The sequence below is a fragment of the Ostrinia nubilalis genome, chromosome 18 (genome assembly GCF_963855985.1).
Source record: "Ostrinia nubilalis chromosome 18, ilOstNubi1.1, whole genome shotgun sequence".
In the NCBI taxonomy this organism is placed as follows: domain Eukaryota; kingdom Metazoa; phylum Arthropoda; class Insecta; order Lepidoptera; family Crambidae; genus Ostrinia; species Ostrinia nubilalis.
In genome coordinates, this window is record NC_087105.1 from 12,067,731 (window position 1) to 12,092,212 (window position 24,482).

Genomic DNA, 24,482 nt, shown 5'->3' on the forward strand with positions numbered 1-24,482 from the left:
AACCCTATTTTTATTACCTAATTATTACGTATTTTTGACGGTCCTAAGCCCGTAAAGTAGAAAGGAGAATCTGAAATCAACTGAAGAGTATTTTAAAATAGTTATGATGACTGGATAAAAAGGCTGGTACCCAAAGCCATAAAATTAAGAACTAGGCCACGCCCACTAGGTTTATTCCACTTGCACCTGTAGAACGTGCGAGACAAAATTGGTTTATTCCAATTTGTACTGAAAAACTAAATTTACTAAAATCTTAGTGTACTTTCTTTATGGGAGTCTCTTGTTTATCTTAAATAATAGGTATTGTTACCTACTTTTATCTCTGTGAATATGGCAAGAATGCAAAGTAACACGGTGTATGAATAATGTTATAGAGATGGTATAGTAATTACTTTTGATGCAATTATGGACCCTGTCGGGCACAGCATTTTAGGAGAGAGGAAGAATTTGCTGTCTGTCTCTGTGTTGTCGGTCTTCAAGCTTATACCGCTGAACTGATTTAAATGATAAACACATTTTTCTTGCGTTGAAGTCAACAACTATAGCAGATAACGGTAACATACCAGTTTCAGAAGCTAAAGAGAAAATAAAAAGCCAACCTTGGCTCGGCATATTGATCGTGACATACGTCATCTATCAAATCTTGGAGAAAAAGGTCATTGTCGACTTTGCGAAAATGGCCAAAAAAAAAAGTTTAATGCATAAAATGTGCAATACGATTGATTTTTTTAAGATTTTCATATAAAAAAATTAATTCTATAATATATCTAAATGTTTAATTTAAGTACCCCTATTTGGCAATGTGGTAAATAAGCAACAATCGTTTTTCGCGAAAATACCAACCAAATATTTTTTTTACTATTTTTCTTAACTTCATTTGATAGTAACAATTAGGTCTAAATAGATTTTACTGAAAAATTCTAACAATTTGTGTCTTGCCAAATGAAGGGTTAAGCCTAAATGGCCGACAATTTTGTGATTTTTTATTTAACTAGGTAATCTTAGTTTCAAATATTAATTATTTATTTGTTTAACTTCTGATTTGGTTAGTGAATTGGCTATTTCGAAGAATTTACAAGGAGATTTAAATCAGAGCCCCGATTACGGTAACTTTTAACGTCTACAATCCAGACACGCTTCATCGATTCTGCGATACGATTGGTCAAAACAGCTGACGTACGCTGTTGAACGACCAATCGTATCGCAGAATCGAGAAGCGTGTCTGGATTATAGACGTTAAAAGTTACCGTAATCGGGGCTCAGAAGATAGCAATACTACAGTTCACACTAAAAAGAGAGGTAGGGCCGCAGAGAGCGAGATAGATATAAGTAGGTATTTGACTCAAGTTTTGTTCCAAACTCTGCCCTCCATTTTTATCTGTAGCTTCATGCGGGCGTCAGAGGAAAGATAAAAATTGCCAGAAAAAAAAAGTTATGAATATCGTTGGTTGCCATAGAGTTAATAACTCTATGTTGGTTGCAGTGCAATATCTGTGGGTGGGTTGCAGTGTTGCAGATCCAGCACCAGCAGACAGAACCAGAACCCAGATCTAAATTGTAGAGCAGCAGACCACTGCTGCAGTGGCACTGAAAATCAGAAAGATTCCAACTTGTCGTGTTTCACTGGTTATCCATAATTATTTTCAGGTGAGAACTTAAGCACACACAGCAAAACCTATCTGCGATGGTTGATTTGGGTAGTTTTGTAATGTATTGATGTTAACTTTTCATAGATAACATTACTCCCTGCGTAATGATGATGATGATGATGAAGAAAAGATGATGATGAAAATAAATAAAGAAAAAGGCCGTATTGACTAAGTCCAAAGCCGTAAAAATGTACGATCATAGCATAGACAATGACAAAAAAGAAGAAAAATAACAATTTTCTAACCTAAAAATCAGGATCCAGCTAATCAGGAACTTGAAATTTATAAATATAAACAGTAACTGAGTTTTACAAGTTTATATTAATAAAATTTAACTTAGCAAGTCTGTCTTAATATACTATACCTGTAACAGCAACAGATAAATAACAAATGGTCATTTTATGAGTTTGACATTTGGCCTGGTTTTGTAATTCCAGATATAATTGTTTCTATTGAATCATTTGTGGTTAAATCGCTGAAACCCATGATTATTCGGCTGAAATAATTCTACAAATGTTGCTTGGTTAACTGTCGTGTAAGTATTTAAGTTTTACAAAATTTATGTATGTTTACATAATACAAGTTTTACATTGGATGTGGTAAGGTCCTATTGTTCTCAAAGTTTGTAATATTATTTGGAAAGAAACATTACCATAAAGCATAGTTCAAATTACGCTATGCTTTTCTTTGAATTCTAAGTATTTGAGCTATAACAATCTTGCTAAAGAGCTTCACTAGCATTCGAGAGAGCAATAACTTTTTTGATGAATTTCTGCATCTGCAAATGCGAGTGATCTGTTTCTGATGATGATGATGGTGATGATGGTTCAATATTGTAAATGACATAATTACAAAGCTTGGCTGTATCAAACTAGTGATAAGAAACATGGTTTGCTATTGATAGATAACAACAGTAAATAAATAATACTCTGTTGTGCTAACATAGTGGGTATACAGTACACAGAAATAACAACACAGAGTTGAAAATGTAACTATGTAGTTACATTACTGGTAGCAGTCTACCAGAAAACATACAAAAAAGAGAAATGTACATTTAATTCCTACAGAAAAATAATTTTATAAGGACCTCTTGTTTTCTATTAGGACTTCTCATCTTTGTATTTCTCTGTTGCATTATTATAAATGTAGGTACACAATACTAAAAGATGCCTTTTTTTAAACTGGTATCATAAAACATATTTCAAACATTTCAGTGCTTACAATATGTGTAATGTACCTACAATCTGGAATGTCTGCTTATCAGAAATGACTCAGAAATGACATTACTTAAATTCAAATCAAATCATTTATTCAGGACTTAGGCCCTTTCCAGGGCACTTATAATTTTTTTCATTTTATTTTTATCATTACACATTGTTTTATTAATTATAATAAATAAATACATTACTTTCAGCAACAAAATATCGTTTTCTTAAATTTTCTTTTAACTTGATGAATGAAGTTAAGGAGTATTTGTTTTGTTCAGGAAATTTAATTGCACAGTCATCGAATGGCACATATTAAATCTTCACATGATGCCACAGTGTCCAGCTTGATGATCATGTGTACTAAAGTTTCCTCAAGTATTTTTCATATTTTTAACAATTTGACTTGACATTTCCAGGTCTGTCTCAGCTATGTGCAGCACCAGTAATCCTGACAATCCGAACCAGTCTGCAGTGATATGTGAAGGGCAGCCAATACCATCCGGGGCCACGATTTGATCTGATAACTGAGGTAAGGAACAGGGTAGTTGATACCACTAGCCAATTAACATGCTTTTAAGGAGCAAAACAAGCTTATTGTTTCTCTAATGACAGCACAGAATTATCAATGAAATTATTTATAAAACTAATTATTTAGGCAAAAATGGTGTCAATTACCTATTTATTTATTTTCCATAATGCATAATTCTACAAAGATGAACAATATTTTTGTTTAATTTTATTATTAATCCAGCTACTGTGCTTTTACCGGAGCTATCAATCACAAAATAAACTTTTGGGGCATTATTGATTGTCTACATGACAGGCTTAGCCTAGCATAGAAATCTCAGTTACTTTATGAACTGAAGCGTATGTCGGTACAACCTTAGCATTATTATTTATATTAGATGCGTTTTTACGTTATCTTTTACCAATACCCATATTATAATTGTAATGTTATTTGAAGATTAATTTAATTTTCATAAAATGTAGATGAAATTATCTGGAAGAACAGTATTAGCAAGTCGATGTAAAAATATTTCTTTGTGGTCTGTGGTCAATCTACCTACCCATTTAATTAGAATTTAAATTATAATTTAGTAGATAGATAAATATCTGGAAAATAAGTATTGAAATCCACCTGTATTTTTTTTTTCTAACTAGGTAATATGGACATTTTAATATTCACAGCAAAAAGAAGAGCTCTTGATTGATAATATAATAATCTATAAGAAATATAAAAGAAAAAGAGACACTTTAAAACTACCACAAAACTTATTCATACTTATGCTCGCGTGCACCACTCGTAACATTTTCCGTCAAGGAATTCAAAGTATCAATCATAGATGGCGTTGTAAGTCCGATATGTTGTGATCCAAGCTAGACGGCGCGTGTTGGCATATTGTTGGATAAATAAATCAAATTAATAAGGTGGAAATACAATAAAGTATTATTAAGTATGTAGAGTTCACTTAAAGAGGATATTTTTTTCCCAAAACATAAAGCACAAAACTCTTTGGATACTTTTTTGTTGATGAAATTGAACATAGAATTATTAGTAAAGTATCGGAAGTTTAAACAGGAACATCCAGTGTAATTTTATTTAAAGCCAAATGTTTTAAATTGACCAGACTTCATTTCCAGTTTACAGCCAGTAAAAAACTTCTGAGCACCTGGCGCCCAATATACTGTTATTATCGAACTTCCACCGCTTTTTTTTTTACGTCGGGAAATGCTTTGCGCATACCCACTGGTCGATGGGGACGGCCAGTGGGTTATGTGGGACTCTCCCTGCCTACCCACTAAAACCCGACGGTTTCCACCAGAGCCCAAAGAAACGGAGCCGCTAGTTATTGTCCAAGTTGGACATTCGGCTTCGAGGGAACCCCCTATCCCCTCATCCAGTTGTTTTTATAGAGGTTTTCTCCTCGCGGCCCTGGTACAACAGGACCCCCGGCCCGCTGTAGCGGGTTACGGTCTGCTCCATGCCGCTGCTCAGTCAGCTCTGCTGATCAGAGAAGAACCGAGAGCGGCCCTCCAAAGAATGGGCCCGGGCAAACGCCCCGCCAACCCCCATCTGCGGGGGTTTTTAAAGATGTCTTCTGCATCGTGGCCCGGGCAAATTCCTCGACTCAATTGGTTTATTTCCGATGATTGAAAGAAGTTTGAAATTCTCAATTAGTACGCACATATTCTAAAGGATTTCTTAATCTTAAAAAATTGCATTTTACGGAGCATTCTTTGATTGATGATTTGTGTGTATATGAATACATACACAAAAAACCTGAAATTAATGTTACGGATGTACCTAAATTCGAATAAGAGGAAAAACAACCTCAATTTCAAGGTCTACCTGAGTTCTTTGGGTCAGCCAAAAAAAGGTTGCATATTTCATCAAATCAACGCCTTACAAATTAAGAACAGTAAAATTATCTTTTTTGCTGCCAGCCAAGTAAGGATTTTATACAATTAGAAGTAACAATCGAAATAAAATAATTTGAATTTATTCATAAAATTGGGGTAAGAAATGATCCCTGAGGTGTTCCCGAAATTTTGCGTTTTGCTTGTTCATATTTGACTAAAATATTATACTTATTGTTTATTGGCGTTTAATTATTATAATTAAATAGAGTATTAGAAATTATGATATTTCTTTTTCTAGAAAAATTGACATGTAATTTACATGACAGAACGCCATTGTTAAGTACGCCATTAGATATAGCCTTAAAAGTTGCACTTAAGTAACGTATCCATGTTGAGGCCACGATATACGTAGTCGTGATCGTGAAAACGAGCCTCAAGCTAATAATGAGCGGCAGGCGCGATCCGATATCGTTGCATGCATAAATATCCACCGGCCATGTAATAGCGCAATGAAATCGAGAGTGTTTAGTCGGAACGGTAGCGCGAAAACGTGTCTTATTCTGCGCTTAGCTCCATTCAGGTGTTCGGCCGTGACAATGCTCGACTGCTCGCCGCGCGGGGCGGGGGAGGAGAGCGCCGCAAAAGTGGGTCGCGGCGACGTGGTAGTCAAGTTCAAGGCCACTACCGCGGGGGAGGGGCGCCGGATCGCCCATAGATGGCGTTGCGCGATTCGAAGTTCGAAAATTTGCGAGCACGGGGGTGCGGTGCGGTGCGCGGGAACGTGGTGCGGGAACGAATTTTCGGTGCAACACACGCGACACGACGCTGCACTCGTGTACCGAACGTCGCGAAGCGCAGTACTTTCGCGCGGACCTAGGCATTCTAGAGCCAACTTATTATACATCAACAAGCCGACATGGATTGGATGGATATGGAGGATGTGGTTCGTATTTTTCCAATTCTATACAAAATCACGGGAATCACCTCAAAAATAATTGGGAGCCATTTTACTGGATTACTATTTTTTATGTGAAATGTTTTGCCTTGACCTATCCTAACATTTTATCAACTGTGCCGAGCCGACTGCCAAAACTTATCAGAATATTTTAGTTTCCTCACTCGCAAAATATACAAATCCAAATGAATTATGATATCATTTTGCCATAAATAATATCGAATTTATTGTTTTGACCAGTTACGCTTATTATTTTTGAGGTCATCCTGCCAAAATTTGTAGTTTATGATCGGAAAACACTAGTGCTCTACAATTTTCCATTCTAAATGAAGCTGTTAAAGTCAAATACTCCTTATCAAACTATGTATCCTTATTGCATTTTAATGTAAGATATTATTCTATTATAAATTATTAAAATTTCTAGTTTTCAAATATCATGTCTACGACTTGCTTTTTCGGTCACCCAAAAAAGTGATAAATGATAGCCAAATTCGCGTTAAAATTTCAAGTGTTTTTAAAATTTATATTCTGTTCTAATATAAATAAATATTCATTCTCTAAACTATTTCGATTGAATGCCGAAACTGAAAATAAGCCGGTGCGACACGTGAAAATCGTGCGTTGTGCCCGACCTGCCCTAACGCGCCATGATCGATCGCGCTCACAACCGCCTCTAGCGTTGCTGCTTCTAACGGTTGTTTGGTATCTACGACACGCACAATATCGCTTCCATCATCTCGTAAATCTCAGGTTTGCTAATTATCAGCTTCGTTTTTGACTTCATCAACATCGTCATTCATTTATTTATTGCTTTCAAGTTAATTTTCTATTTAGAGTTTCTCAATTTCGTTGCCGATTAGATACGTAGTTTATTTTATAGGAATGCTAGTTCTGACTAGGCTTCTAGATTCATTATTTGAACACTTCTGATTTCACTCTCATGACGGACGTGCCCACTAGTTGGCAAGGCCGCGTTTTTTCAGTGTACTAAAAATAATTTGCATGTTTCATCATTATGTTTTGTTGCCCCTTTCTCTGGTGATGACCTCACGATCAATAAAAAATAATCTGAAAACGGACGTTTGTGATGGAAACGTGATTGAAAAAATATCTCAAGTGTTATCATTACGTCACAGTAATTACCCTCAACTCCAGCAGTACAGAATTTAGACTAAATTCTAATGACAAATTTCTAGACGCTAAACTTGGCCATTAAAAATGTCATCGCGGTACCAAATAAAAATTTATTTATTTTTCATAAGTCGCTAAATTCGTGATTAATGGAAAATTTTATCTTTTTGTACCGTTCCGGTAATAGATTAAGATGGTGCAATTTTTATGCCAACATTGCTTTGCCTTCAGAGTGGGTTTAGAGTGGTTTCGGTTTGCTTCTTTGTGAACCTAATGGTTATCCATTACTCATCCCATATAATTTTGAAATAAAGATTTAATATACCCAAATCGAACAGTTCTCAGAAATATTTCGCGATTTGCTTTCTTTATTGGGGGAAACTTTTTATACTAAAATTGTTTTTTTTTTCCTCTCATCGTCATATTTACTCAATGCAGTTAGGTTGATAGCGCAACCATATTTTTATCTTTGGACAGTAAGCTCTTTGATACAGAGGATATTATATTTGGGTGTATAAATAAATCCTTATTTCTTATTTGCACGTGGATCAAGATTATTTTATTATCCTGAGGACCCTCATAAAAATATAATATTGATTCAATAGTCTGCGTTTAGGACCTTGATGCTTGTGCAATAATTTTTCCATTTACATTAGGCATTTAAATGGCAACATTTAATACTGAAATGAAGTCTTCAAAATAATTTGACCTAAATCTGTTCCTTGTAGAATTTTTTATCGCTATTAACTCTTTGTAAGTTTAGTTTCTATTATTTTGGTGTTTATTGAATATTGTAAAAAATCTTTCAACAAAACATTAATGAATTTCAATTGTATGATTTTAAGTTTGTGCTGAACTGTTGTAATCAGTTATTTACTCTTTTCTTCCATGATTGAAATCCTTAGACTATTTTATGACTCTACATCTTTTCGACTGTCGACAGCCACTGCCATATCATTATTGCTATGTGCATTATTAATACATCATATCGCATCAGTTTTGGCAAGTTTACGTTGTATCTAATCGCCATGAGCGTCGGAGCGCGATGCATATGATTATGATACCGAGCGACCTTGACTGCCACTTATCTGTAAACTCCAAATCTTTCCAGTACCCACTGACATAATTTTGATGCAGTTTTAAAAACTTTGAAGCCTCCATGTTTTCTGTAATTAGATAGTGAATAACAAAGAATAAGTTCTAAAATGAAAAAACAAACTAAAAGTTGTGTAGGCTGCTGTATTTATCAACAAGTTGTTTTTTAAAATTCACTTAATTTGCTTAAAGAAAACTATTTAACTCGCTCAATGTACTAACAAGTAATGCCGTTCGTCGAAGTGTAGAAGATTTTACATGTTTAATCAAATCAACTTTTTTCTTTTAACCCACATTTTAATTTGCCTTGTTCTCTCGTAAGTTGTGCGAAATTCACAGTTGTTCATTTTCATTTTGTTTTGGAAATAATTTCCAAATTGTTCAGTTTATTGACATATTAAAAATATTTCCTTATTTGCTGTAAATTCGTAGCATCATCCTAACTTCATCAGATGGCATTGTGTTGAATTAGCATGTCTAGTTTATTTGAGTGAAATTATTTGCTTGCATTATTTAAAATAACTCGATAATGCCTACATTCATAGACTTGACATAATTATTATAATGGTTCTTAAGTAATAAATTAATATTGTGTAGTCACGGATACCTCGGTATCCAATAATCTGTTGTGCAAGGACTCAAGGCGTTTATCACTTATTACGTTAGCAATAAAAATGTAATGGGTTACTAAAACTGTCGTAGTTAGTAATGAACTAAATGTTATATCCTTTGAAAATGCATAAAATGTAACAGCTTTGGCGTGTGTTATAAATTCAGATACGTTTGTAGACGATTTTATTATTGCCGTACTCGTGGCTTCTGCTCATATCTTAGGCTACTGCTTTATCGTTATCGACATCGACCTTAGGTTAGCAGACCGTATGGTCATGGGCACTGCGCTGTTTGATAACACATTAATTATTTTGTACTTAGACTTCCGCAATAGTATTATTCTAAATGAAAATTACATTAAACTTTACAATGTAAGTTGTATCTATTGTTTGTATTGGTAACAATTTATTGTTATTGAGGTTATCACATTTTGCTTTTAAACTAATAAGATCAATTTTCATCTGACTTTTCAAATTATAGATGTTTTTGCGTCTAGTCTAGACTTGATCGGATGTTCTTTTGAGAGGTTCGAAATGAGATTTATCGATACCTACCTACATATTTTTTGACTGAGTTTCTAGCTCTACATTTTATTTAGATTAATGTTGTTGTCAAAGACTGACTTTTATAAGATAGATCTATATTAAAGATTTTCATTCGTAATTAACAATAAAACGTTTAAAATATTCTTTAGAATCCATAAGTTCTTTAATTTAAAATTCTGTGTATTTTGGAACAAGGTTATTTGCATAAAATCCTCGAATTTAATAATTAAATAATGAGCTATAATAATTCACTTGACAGCAGCAGCAAACTTAAATTAATTATGGTCTTTTAGGTTAATATTTGTATGTTTTGGATTAAACTTATAATATCTAAGGATAATGTGACGTCGGCCAAGCGATATTTACATAATGGTAATTTAAAAAAAGTTTAATTTTGGAACTAGAATGATACTATTCAAATGCAATAAGAATACTCTCTCGGTTGATTCCTAGAATTCAGTTGCTGGACGAGAATTCGTGATTAAAATTTTTGAATGTCTAAATTCGACAATAGCGCTCTTTGTTATTCAATTTGCATGGAGTTGCGACCTGAGTCATCGAATAGCGATTGCAGTCCTTGTCCAGCGTTTACGGTGTCTATCAAAGCTCTATCGTCTAAATCTGGTGGAGTATAAAAACAACAAGGCAACTAACTGTCTGTGTTGTTGTGTTCTATCAGATTTCACACAAACGCAGGCGCACCGTAGATAAAAAGCAGGCGGAATGCGATATGCAACGTTAAAAATACTCGATTATCGCGTCGGCGGCAACCACACCGGTACCAAGATCACTCATAAACGATCTGTGTCCAAAACATTCGTAGTTTATGTTACATTGAGTGCTTTATATTGCACAGCTTAGATCCGGTGCGAGGAAGGCTTCGGATTCCCAGCGATATATTCGCAGCGAGTCGATGTCTCGCACATTCGTATAATTGACTATGAGTGGACTGAGGTGGGAGTGAGGGGGCTCGAGCGGGAGATTTGGCAGTTGGCCTTGACAATGAACCGGCGGCACGCACACTGAAGAGACTTTATTCGTATTAGAATCGCACGCACACACGCGCCATTAGGAGTTATTCCACGAATTGCCTCCTCCCACACAATTAGGCGTTAGGGTTGTCCTTAATCATAATATGGGGTAGAAATGATGATAGTACATCAGCATTGCTATATGATGTATAATAGAAAACAGAAATTTTTGTCCAGTTTTATCTAGTCTTGATCGGTTCATGAAACAGTGCACAGGTGAATTACGGGTAAATAAATATTATTGCTTTTACAGATGTATGTTGAAATACATGTTTTATTGGCTTCAATAGATGGCTATGCCATTTGTTATGTGTGGCTGAAATTAAATTTAGACTGTTCCATCCATTGGGCACTGCGTCAAAACATTTTGTTTTCCTTATTTTGTATTTCCGTCTCTAACTCTTGTTTCATTTGTTACTTCTACTATAACTTTGAAGGGGTTAGAATTTGCATTTAATAAATCCAGTTTTTCGTTTCTGGAAACACTTCGTTTATGCAGCCACTCTGAAGTTAAGTCAAGGTGTAGCTCAAGGTCCATTGTTTGGTCTCATATTCAAAGTGCTTTTGTACCGGGGTCTGTAGCAGCCCTACAGCCAAAAAAGCTAACAAATGGCTGGCTGGCGCGGCGCGCCGCCGCTGCGTGCCTGCCCTAAGACAACCTATACATAGGCTGCCTAGGGCTCGCCGGGACTCGTCGATAATGCCCCGGATTCGGCCGTAACGACTCCCGACTTGCTTCATGTTTGTTTTCTCATATCAACCATTATAAAACGAGTTCTTTTATACTCAAGGACGCTTTTTTAACCGAACATGCATTGTACGGTTTTGAACACCCAAATATTCCGTTCAGTGTGCCCATGTAATGAGGCGTACGATTCGTTTGCTGCGCAGTACGTTTACCGCGTCCTTTTTCCACTGTCCGATAATGATTTTATGTGGCTATTTTAATTCTAATATGATTAATAGATGATAGATAGATTCTTGTATGATAACTATGTTGTCTTCAAGGCCTTTTAACATCTTTACTGTTCGTGATACTTCAGACTAGGTACAGACAACCTCGCTTTTGTGTATGATTTGGCGTGTGGTGTTTTGATTCATATTTTTACGGCATGGATTTTTCCTAGTAAACAATGTTTCATTTGAAATCAGCTATCTCTTCTCTGAAATATGAAATGTCTTGACCTGAAGGAACAACCTCATATTTTTAGCCCAAAACTTTTAAGCTGGCTGTGGCATGAAGCTTCAATTGCTATTGTTGACTAAACACTTTAACAAAGAATCGGTTATCCTAGACCTCGATGATGTCATAATTACAAAGGTAGACAGACAAAAACTTACACGTGCTGCATCTACAATACCAAAAATACAATAGACGATATTATGGTGCTATGGAAACACTCAATGCATATTTGGAAAGATACAGAAATAAGCTCTACATAAAATATTTTAATTAAAGTGTTTATTTTTTTCCATTATTTTGTTATCTTTGAGTAACCTAGGCTTATTTTCTTTCTGATAGGCTTTCTTTTTATTGGCCGGTATTTCCCCCGCATCGCTTCCGAATATTTTAATTTTCTCTTTATCTCTGCACCTGCTTTTCATTTTAAATTCGGCGCTGAATGATTAAGTATCATTATATATGATATATATCGTATATTGATAGAAATAATCTGTTATAATTTAGGTCATCTTTTATCGTCCAAAAATTAATATTGCATTGATTTTTATTCATATTTTATATCTGGGTGAAGGTTTTTCTGATCATATTGATTAATGTAACATAAAAATAATTCCAAATGACGTGAATTTTTTTTAGACTTTTTCTCTTTTTGTCATTATTGTTGTGGTTTCTCTACATTCCTTCACATGAGTGATGACTAATTTGTTTATGTTATTCGACTATCATGTACAGTCGATGATGATGCGATCAGAGGGCTTAGTGTGAGTTTACATCAAAAATCCTAAAAAAATACTTAAATAAAAATTTTAGTTCTTGAAAGTTTCCGCTAGGGGCGCTGTACAATCCGTCATACATTTAATGTCATTTTTTTACGCGCTCACTAGTGACGAAGTTTGATGTAAACTGACACTAAGCCCTCAGACTATACTTTTGATTGCAAAATATTCCCTATTAAAACTACTTAAGACGCCAGTGTTCTGGTTGGATATATGCCTCTGTCTATACGCTACATCAGCTACATGGCGCGTAAAATGGCGGTTTTGTATGCGTGCACGTGCAGTGTGCTTAGACACAGGCGTTCGGTTCGTGCTCGCAGCGTGTTTAGCACTTTTTCGCCAAACATGTTACATTACAACTAAAATAGAAAGACGGGTCTTAACGTCTTAGTCTGCTTGTGACCACGGCTGCAGCATAGCAGCCGAAACGTCAAGCCGTGAGTACATAATGTAACTCATTCACAAATGTCGCGTTAAGACCCGTGTTTTTCTATTTTAGTTGAAATGGAACGCGAATGTTTGAAATCATGTTACATTATTCAAGTATGTAATTAATTATTGGTTACAATTTATGCTTGATTTTCGAAATTACATCAAAAAGTTCTCTAACTACTCATGCCAGTTTATTTTCTTTTTTTTTTCAATTTCCAATACGATATGAAGTTATTATTTTACAGGAAAACGGTGTCATAGACATTGACAATGACACCGTTTTCAATCATATAAGCTCTACCTCCATTGTTACAAACGGATTCGGCTCTACATTTTTAATCAAAGTTTTCAGTGATTCTCTTTCCTGTAAAATCTGTACCCCCAGTGAAAACGGAGTTAAGTCGAAAATGGTGATTTTTGGGAAATCGCATTTGAAGTTAAAAAAAATCCTGCTTCGTCGCTATTAGAGATAACTTGGTGAAATATTTTTTAGGTGAAAGGTAATGTTAGATATAATTAGGCAGTGTGCCAGTTTGGGAAATATAGCATGTAGTTTTTTCGTAATTAAATAAAAACCCAGTTATATCGCCATGCACGGCAACTTTACATTCGTGTAAAGTGATGTAATGGGACATAAATCATTTTACACCACACTGAATTGACCACCCGCTAACAAGTGTAAAGTGATACATTTTACGCCATTTCTGTTGATATTTTTTTGTTTCTTTAATTTTAGAAAAAGTTGTAAAACAAACATTAGTAATTACACTATGAGGAATCATTATTTCAGGTTATTTAGGGTAAATCGTCCAAAAATTTCTACTTATATCAATATACACCAATTTTGTGATGAGAAAAAAAATGTGTAAACTGATCTAACTAACATAATAGCGATCTAAGTATCCTAATAATTATGTGTAAAGTGATATAAGTGGCGATTGTAAAGGAATAAGGCTAGAATTTTAGAGTGGATTCTAATTATTTACTCCTTAAATGTTTATTTTGATCTGAAACTACTATTTTATTAATTATTACACCATTACCATGAATGATATCGGCCTAAATCACATACATTATCTCCTATTTTAAAGTAAGTATTAGTTGAAGCAATTGGGTAATAAAGACCAGAAACAACAATGGTTTCACATCAACTAATTAGACAGGAGACAGAGAAAAGTTTGTTTTCTACAATTACCTTATTGGGAATCAAACTCTGGACCAGAGATGATGATGTCAAGCTATATTGATTGCTTTTTGGCTACAGAAGGATAATATAAAAGTAAAGTCATAAAATGCATTTGTTTTCAACAAAGAGGCTTTTAAAAAGCCCTATAACACGTCCTAGTATCACTTGAACCCTACTTTTATTTTGGGACATAAATAGGTCAGTGCCGAGAAGAAGCAGCGCAAGATATTTAGCCACCCTTGTCAGCCTCTTCTTAAATCATAAATAACTTGAAAAAATCGAACTGCCTAAGACGGGAATCTTCTTAAATCAATAGAGACATGATTAACAAGACATGTTATACTTGCGAGCTAAGCAGATAAAGTCCAGCAACACATGCCATTTACATAATTATTTACTTTATACATAGTATCCATTCATAAGGACTTACGTAGTTAGTTTTGCAGGGCAATCGAATATTGCACTTAACCTTTTGATTAGACCATTGTGCGCTATTTGATCTTCCTATTCCAACCGCTCCAGATCCCCCCAGGTAGCAGCAGCCTATCTAGGTCTCTACAGGCCTTCTGCAGCGACCCTGGTGATTGGAGAATTTGAGCCTGTTGATCTGCTACGCTTCTGCACTCCTTGTGCACGTGCTGTGGTTTTTCTTCTGCCTCCATGCATCTTCTGCACATCAGGCTGTCTGTACAGCTATACTGTGTAGGTGTTTGTTTAACATACCTGTTATTACACTTAGGACCTTGCGGATGTTGTCCCTGTTAAGTCTTATGAGTCTTTAACTTTTTCGATATAATATCCACAACTGCATCTTTTGTTTGCCTACATCTTTCACAATCTTTCCATTCTGTGTGGTGTTATTTTTCTATTTTGGAGCGCAGCCAGGTCTTGATCTGTGCTTATGGTATCGGCATTATAATTGTTCCGGACCAAATACCGTCGTGTACGATCCCCTTCTGGCCAGTTCATCTGCTGCGTCGTTGCCCAAGGAGTTACTGTGTCCTTTGATCCACTTCAGGAGTGCAGGGTAACGCCATTTGCATCTGCAATGACTTAGGAGCGCGTCATGGCATTCCAATATAAGTATTATAATGTAGTATATTAAGTTGCTTTGTATTGCTTGCACTATCTGAGATTATTTTTATATTCAGACCTCGGATGTCTATGGTTGCAACCGCCTGTGCTGCTCTGATTGCAATCTGCTTGGAAAATTGTATTGTGTTTATCAAGTGTTGTTGATATTCTTAGTATATTTAGGTAATTCGAGAAGACACCAGCTCCCGTACCTTTTTGGGTTTTGGAGCCGTCAGTGTAATATCCTAACTTCATTGATTCCAGAGCAATCTTGCGTTTCCGCTGTAAGCTGGATATTATATCTTCAGTCGAAGAGTGAACACAGGGAATTCTGCCGATAGGTGCCTCGGTGAGAGGTATTTCTTTTATTAGGGTTTTGTGCAGGATCGTGGAATGTCCTGTCTCCTTGTTTTGCTTCTATATGCCGTTCTTACCTTTAAGTCTTAGAGCGGCTGCTTGCGCTTCCTCCTGAATGATGAGGTCTAAAGATCTGAGATTCAGAAGGTACTCAAGTGATGTCGATGGAGTGGTTCTCATACAACTAGTGGCCGCTATGCTTACTAGGCGTTGCAGGCTTTGGAGTTTTGATCTTGCTGTTGATAGTTGCGTTCTGTGCCACCACACAAGTGATCTATAATATTTTGTGTAAGAGGGCCATATAACCGACGTGTAGAGCCAGTGTTATCTTTGGGTTGAGACCTCATCTACTACCAATGAGTCTCTTGCACTGATGGAATGCTAAACAGGCCATTTTTATTTTGTTCTCGACATGACTCGCCCAGTTCAATTTATTGTCTAAGGTGATGAGTTTTGTTTATAAAGAGTTCTGGTAGTTGGAGCTCTTGTTAATTCTATAATGCACTTATTAAGTACTTTTATTGACAACGTTAGGCACTATGAATTCAACTATATGTTTTACTAGTAGATGTTAACCATTATTTATTAAAACTATTAACTAAAGTTCTTTGATTTATAAACTACGCATTATGTTTTCCTTTAATCTGACAATTGGGCTAAGTTATATCATTTTACACCAAATAATTAACCAAATCATTAGTTGCGATTTTCAAATGTTTTTGATCTAAGTAACTGATAACATTTTACACATGTACGAAACTTTTGTGGTTAATGGTATTAGTCTAATTGAATCATTATACACAAAATAAATAATCATTTGTCTTTTACTTTTTGTGATATAAATTAAGTTACATTCTTTTTCACCAACCAACAATACATAGTTTTTTTTGTGTATATTAATATGAGTCATCTTATATTGTTAATCACAAATTCAATCTGAACAACTTCAATCGTGTAAAAAGTAGTAACACGAGTCGTACCTCTTGAAACAATAAAAAATTGAAAGAAGCCTCCGGTACACTTTGTTAAAAGTAGACATGTATCAATATACACGAAAGAAAACTCAAAATTGGTTCACAAAGCCTTACTTGTATCATTTGGCACAAAATTATTTTCTTTTCTATACGTCGTAGAAACATACCGATTAGATACAAAAATAGCTAATTTTTCAGAGATTCACACTATGTTATAAAGTCAATTTTGATCTAAGTCGAGTTAGATCCCTTTTCACTGGGGGTACAGAAATAATAACTTCATATCGTATTGGAAATTGAAATAAGATGAAACAGAGAAGATCTTTTTCTGAATCGTGTTCAAGATTTTAGCGTACTTATCTGCAGATATCCGATTAAGTAATGTAGAGTTACTAGAGTATTTCCAAAGAAATTTTACTGGTTTTAGTCATTGAAAAGATTATTCATATTTTATCTCTACAAATGTATTATGTACAAAGATAAAATCACTTGGTTTCTTTAGCGGCATTAATAATATTTGACTTGTTATAAAATGCGCCTCCAAAAGTCGGAATGCGAATGGACGAATCAAAATCGTCCGGCGCGCGAGTCGACCAATTACAGGCCGCGATGCTTGGCAGTGGTTCAGGAAAATCGAGGTTTTGCCTTAATTCGTCGGTGTAACGCTCGAAGGGACCAATCTGAAAGTACTCGAGCACGTGGCAAGGCACGGGGCGGCGCGTGAGTGCTGCGTGCGGCTGGTGGGGCGGCGAGGCGTGGCCGGCGCGTACGCAATGCGTATTGCGTGCCGGCACTGACAGTGCGTGCACGACGCTCTGCCCGCCTGTACCTTTAACGCAGGGCGCACTCGGTAGTGACGTAACCATGTGCGAAAGTGACACTTGGCTATTCTCAACCCTCGCCACCTCCTTGGACATGATCGAAACTGTCGAAACCCACACCGTGAGTCCCCCAGATTCGATCATAATGCATGCACGTATGTATACGAACATCAATCCTAAACGCACCGACCAAACTGGGGTCGTTAACTCGTACTCGCGTTTATTTAACTCATAAATCAAAGCGGCGTCGGCGCGGTGTAAATATGGAGAAGCTCTGAAAATGAGCAGTGCTCTCGACATTTCAAACAAACTTATTTTCATTATAATTGTGGACTTAGCACGTCTTTCAAATTTCGAGGAATTTCGTTTGTTTTGATGCTCATTATGAAATTGACATCAAGACAACCTTAAGCTTACAGCGAGAAAACAGCTTCACTCTGATGTCTGTAAAGCCAAAATATGAATATTTTCATTAATAACTGGCACTGCATGTAAAGAAAAACAATAGCCTCAACTAATATCAACAACAGCGTGACCGAGATCTTCGAAAGATCAATCATTTATGGAAATGTCTCTTAATATTCTGACGATGAAAGAACAAAACGTATTACATATTTAGGAAAATAGAAGCACAATTCTTATAACGGAACAAATAAAAGAATTGTAAAGACGTCAGCCCATTATGTTCAAAAGCAGTTGAACTATTAAACAAAACTCGTACTCATGTGTTTGACGTAATAAATACTGAGAATAGTGGCCAGTAGCAAGTACCGATAGTAATATTTGTAATAGATCTCATTTTGCTGGCCCAAGTAAAAATACAGGTTCATCAAATTCAATTCAATCGCCAATTTGTCCAGAGAGTTTTGGTGGATCCTTTTTTCTTTTCTATATAACGTAAGCTCCATTGTTTTGTTACCACAAAAAGGTCGAAGTAGCCGATGTAAACACATTAATCCGAGAAACTAACATTTCAATGTCAGTACGAGTCGTTGAACTGGAGTTGTCCATTTTTTATTTTTTTCTATTAAAACATTCGCATCAACTAATTTGTCATGGTTTTTCTTTAAATAAACGTAGAAAAGGTCTCTCGTTGCTAACTGTTCTGTTTCTTTCGTTGTTGACCTTCCTTTATATCGTATGCCTTTAATATGTTCAATAATATCTATTTTAGGTGATTTGTCTGTATTGCTTATTCATTACTCAGGATTTACTTCTTTTCTATTTATTTTATGATATGGGTGCGTGGAAAATAATATATTATTTTATTACCATCGGAAAATGTTATAACTTCTATTATTATCTAAGACATATTATTATTCAGAAATTGTATTCCTATGTTGCTTCGTAAAAGTAATTTGTTTTCTATTTCGAATCATAAATAATTCTTAATCATTAATGTGCTAGACAGATTTCTCGACAATCAATCAATAAATAGATTGAGAGAATTCTCAAAATAACGCAATGGAGAAATACATAGTATTTAGTGATAAAAAACAAATTTGCGCAGTTATTATGAAAGAGATGGGTTATCGCGTAACACTACGATAAATTCTGACCTTTCCGCATCTTTAATAATAAAATTTTACTTTATTATACACGCGTGTTACTTACGGGTGCGCACGAGTTATGCATAGTAGAGTTAGTCTAAATAATGGCATGATTGTGAATTATCAAATGTCGTGTATTCTAATTTTAATAATTGTTATCTGCTTGCCAACTATACATTTCGGGAGATAACTTACATCATTCCCATCCAGAGCAATAATGAACACTATCTCTACACTCTACATTGTAAAGTTATATGCGATGTGGTAGTTTCTCTAACCTTACTAACTCTTCTTCAGGACCAAACACAGCATTATAATTGGGTTTTACTCCATTTCCAAAAGTTTCATACTTATCTTGGTCATTGGCGTCATTGTATTCACGTTATAATGATGTTGCATGGATTCTGATTTCTCTTCATATTGTGCTCTACTGTCTCTGTTGATGAGCTTCAGGCCAGTTATGTACGAGTATGATACAGCATAGTGTCCTGTTGGTTCTCTTAGGAAAATTCTCAACTAGCCGGTCTTTAGATCTGCGTTTAATTAGTGATTCACCAGCTGACTTTCCATATAAAGTTCATAATAATCATCATTTCGACCACAGGAAGTCAAAGGTTCATACAATGTTGAAAAAGAATGAAAATTTGGAATTTGGGCACATTGATTAAGATTGATAAGAGCTCTACATGTGCCCCCAGAGCATAGTGAAAGACGATTAAAATTACTGTTATTTTGCGGCGTAGAATTTTGAATTCGTGTAACAGTCATTTATTCAATATCATTACTAACCAGTAGCGATATCATTTGCATCATTTGTTATAAGAAGCTTTTTGTTTGGGGAAAATGGCTAGCATTTATCATGGCTTTCTTTTTTTTAGAAATTGTACCTTGTGAAGGAAACAGGTTGCAAAATGTAAACAACTTTTACAGCACATTTAAACATTGCCTTTTATTTTGTTTACGAATTTTGTGTGCGATTTGCGTGAATCCAAGTGCGTTTCCTTTCCATTGTTTGAATAAAGGTAATTACAATTTTATATCTTATTAAGATTAAGACATAAGTATTCTCAACTCCAGTTTTCTTCTTCTTTCTCAACTCTACTTATGTGAGTCGGCCCTAGAGAATTAAAAACTGATAATGACTTCACCTTGGCAATCTCGAATTTCTAAGTTTCCATAAACAAGTCGCATCTGCAAGAATTCTTTCTTAATCTTTGCCTGTGTATACAAATTAGTTTCTTAATGGAAATTTTGCATGTTGATCTAATAATGTTAGACCTAAATTGTAAATCTATGTACTTAGTGCAAATGAATACTTTGACTTTGGAGTCTAAAGGCCAACGCACTAATGCAAAGACTTCTGGCGAGCTAGATCCCATCCATTAATAAAACTTGTAAACAAAAAGCGACACACTGAGGCATCTTAGTCATCTTGTGTAGTTGTAACAGGTGATATTTTGTAACCAAAATGTAAAGTCTGAATTCTGATGTGCTCTTGACTGTACTCCTTCACGAAGCAAAATATCCATATATCCATACAGAAATAAAGAACCATTTAGCTCACAATATGCACGAGGCCACATTCTTTCACGTTGACATTCGTAACTTGGATCTTGCGTCATGTTATTTAACAGGGCGATGAGCTTTTCAACATTATCAAATTCATAAACATGTGTTCTTTTTTCCGAATCTTTGAATATAAAACGACGGACCTTGTTTATAAATGTTGCAGAGATAACTGTTCGTTTTACACGTTTTTATTCGATTTCTTTTTTTAACTTTCAGGGTACATTATACGGGCACATGATTTTCAGTTGTCACTATTTATTCGACATTGAATCTTCGCATTACATATTTTCATAATCTTCGAGAAGGTTTCGACAGTGTTATTTGCGTAGCTTGAGGTGTTTTCTTTTCTTTATAGTTTGGACCAAAATATTTTAGTTTGAACACGAACCTATTTTCGTCCCTTTATGTTCGTAATGAGTCCTTAGTCCTTACGCATTGCGTCATGATTATCTTTTCTTGTTACACAACGGAAACCTTTTTACTGAGAAGAGTATTTTTATGTAAGAGAAAATTTGTTATCAGGTCGTTAAAATTATTTATTCAGCAATTTGTGTGAGTCATTTGTTATTTATGTGTTGATCCCTCTCAACTGGGACTATGTTTGTATCTTACGCATTGCGTCAGGTCATGTCACGTAACAAAAGCGGACCTCGCTAAATGATTTCATAACGAGTTTGTTTTCCAACGACAAAATGTATTGTTTCTATTAAAATGATTGAGTCTCTATTCAAGACAGCCTAGAGACATGTGTCACGGGACTTCTGTCAGTAAATACACTGTTTTATAGGTGTGTGAATTGTTATGAGTGTAAATGAATTCTGGAGGCGTAGACAATAGACTTGCGGATGAGATATTTATTTTCCGCGGCGCAGCCGAGTGCGCCCGGCTGCCGTGGTGTGTAGGTCGGGCAAAGAGTCGTTGGCCGAGCAATGTCACCCCGCGCGAAGATATTCGGCCCCCCCTCCTCCACCCCCCGCCCCGCGTCTGGAAACAGCCTCACAACATTTCCGAATAGAATCCTGTCTCCGATTACTTGTACCTATTTTCCAAAGACGTCTGAGATGGGATTTCGGCAGAGAACTTCAGCTCACCACTAATTAATGCGGCAAAGTTCGTGTTTAGAAATATTACGCGTATTTGTTATCGCACGTCTAGTCTACAATTTGATTTGGCACAATTTACGCATCTAAACATTCTGCACTCGTAAAACGACAATGAAATTGGCCGGAGAATTGATAACAAACAAACATTTTATTGCTTTACTTATTCGAAATTAATCACCGCAATTTTAGTGTTCTTGTTTTTATACTTGACTACTTACTTGTTTGATTGTATTTTCAGATATCGTTTCTTCATCTTCATCCGCTTTGTTTGAATGTTATGTGATATTATTTTTTATTTATGTTGCGTATGCAGATACCTAATCGTCTTTGACGCAGTTGCTTTCGTTAGTGACTTCAAATGGAAAATGATTGATGTTTTAACAAAGGAAACGTTTTCTAATCATTGCCACTGTAAATTTTACTCTGACGGAAAATCCTAATTATCTGGTAAAATTTCTATTGTGTAAGCTCAAATATACGTAACAGCAAATGGGACGTAAGTTGCTTGTGTTCCCAAAACTGTATTCAAATTCTGCTCATTATACGTTTCGTGGTATTTGGGTAGGTCAGTGGTGTTTGCGCGATACCAGATTCCCAAGCTGATCTCAATCTGTCACGTAACTGATGTTATGTAGGTATGCTGCATGACGTGATGTAGCTACCAAATCCTAATTACAGTGCTAAAGCAAATATTTGGGGTGAATGTTGTGATAGGTCTGTCTACTCTCAGAGCCGAAGGTTCTGATTATTTGTTAACTCGAAATTGAAATCTAATCCTTGCTTCTTAAGTTCGTAAAACTCATAAAAAACTCATAAAAAAAGCTAGTTCTGCTTGTAGAGTTGCAGAATTTGATACTGTAATTGCGAAGTTTTAGAAAAAATATTTGGATTTCAAATCACTGCTCCGCTCTTAACTTATCAAATACTGTATTTGAGTAGGTTAGTAGGTCAAGCAAAGATATTATTTAACTCTCATGACATGATGTAACTTGGTTCTTGAGAATTTCGAACTCTACTATTTTTTTGCAGTCACGAGCTTGTTTGGGATTTCTTGAATTCCTACGCACGTTCCAACTTAAGTGCTCAAATTATGTGCGATTGGGGTAGGTTATTGTCTCTTAAAGATAGAAAAAAATGCGATTTCTATCGTTAGAAGACCGCGAATTTCGCGCCGTTTCCGGAAATTCACACGCGCGTTCCGATGCTAATACTCAAGTTCCGTGCAATTGGGGTAGGTCGACGGATCATGCGTTGGTTACGCAATGGCAGGTGCCGCGGATTTGCGATCGTCCGCGTGATATTGGGCGCTGTCGGTCGTCGAACCCGCGCTATCTACGTTATTTAGCCGGCCCAATGTCGGCGCAATGTCGCGCCGGCTGAGTTCACAGACCGAGACTCGCTCCTCTCGCCGCCTCGTTCGACCGAATTTTTGTAGACGCTACCAATACTGCTTTTGTGTGCGGGTGTTGTACCCACCTCGGTTTTATTAGCAATGATTTGACATTTGGTGGGCTGTAATTTAATCGCATGTTAATTAACTGGGCTAGTTTTAAACCGTTTAATACCAACGGTGGTACCAGGAACTGTATTTTGGACTAGACCTACCACAATTTATCACGAATGCGGATGCTATTTGGTTAGTGGAGTGTTTTGCTTCTGTCTGTTTATTGAATGATTGCAAATTATGTTGATTGATTTATGCACTCGCCAATTATAGTCATTAATCATTTTAGATTTTATCTCCATTAGCTTTATACTTACATCAAGTTAAAGCATAAAATACTTATTGCAAATTCATTGTAAAGTATGTTTAAAAGTTATCGTAAGTCATTTAATATTGTACTTTGTACTTATAAACATACTTAATTATAGAAGTTAACAATAACTTTAGAATTTATGAGATTCTTTATCGAAAACTTAATCACTGCAGTATTTTCATTTTTCACATTTACTAATGTTCCGATGTAAACATGTTGGGGTTTTTGGGCATGCATGTTATTCTTATTCATTCTTACTTTTCCCATCTAAAATGTTCTCGAATATTTATATTCTCTTCATCGACTTCTCTATCAGAAATGTCTTTTATCTGATAATGTTATTATTCAGCGCCAACAGGTAATAGGCCATGGAACGAAAGCGAAAACAAACTAGCGGCGATAGATAATGGCTTGTTTTGATGACGCATCGCTCACAGCGCCCGACGTTACGGTAGGTTTGTGTTGACGACATCACGATGTTTGAACAAAGAACGTTCAATTTAAGCCGCATATCTACGTTGATAGTGTTATTGTCTGTAGTTTATATCCTTGTCTCATATTTATCTACAAGTCCACTAAAATTAAACGTGTTTGTCAACAAACACGTTTCTCCAAATATAGCGCAGGATCGAAAATATTCATCATCAAAAAACAAGGCCATTGCTGAAATATTAACATGTTTTTGTAATTTGATTAGGTCCTTAAAAACCGTTAGGGTTTTGTCGCAAATATTTGCATTCGAAGCGTCAGGTGCGTCATTTGAATTTCGAAATTCGGTATGGCCAGCAGTTGTTTCGCCATCTGCTGGTCTGGTATAAGTATACCGTTCAGCTCGGCAGTCGGTCTGTGGGGCCCGGGGCGGCACGACCTCGGTCGCGCGGAAACCGTGCGGCGGTCAAGGCCGCCGTCTAGACGCACCCCGGCCCGCGCACCCCGCCCACGTAAACCCCCGCCCTATCCTACCTTACCCCCACCTCTCTGACTATTTTCGTATCCACAGCCTACCCCGAGTTGGCCCAGGCAAAATTCCTATTATACAAACACTGACCTACGAGAATATACGTCATTATTTCCTACTTATACCACACTTTCAGACGTCATTTGGTAATGCAA

The 24,482-nt window shown here is 36.0% G+C and overlaps 1 protein-coding gene across 1 annotated transcript in view; it reads left to right on the plus strand.

Moving 5' to 3' along the window:
• Positions 1-17,378: 17,378 nt before the first annotated feature.
• Positions 17,379-24,482, plus strand: part of LOC135080756 (steroid hormone receptor ERR1) — a 31,653-nt gene continuing 24,549 nt past the window's right edge. Inside the window, exon 1 of the mRNA XM_063975478.1 lies at positions 17,379-17,511. Within this exon, the coding sequence (XP_063831548.1) occupies positions 17,434-17,511 (78 nt within the window). The 5' untranslated portion in view covers positions 17,379-17,433. The remainder of the gene's footprint in view (positions 17,512-24,482) is intronic.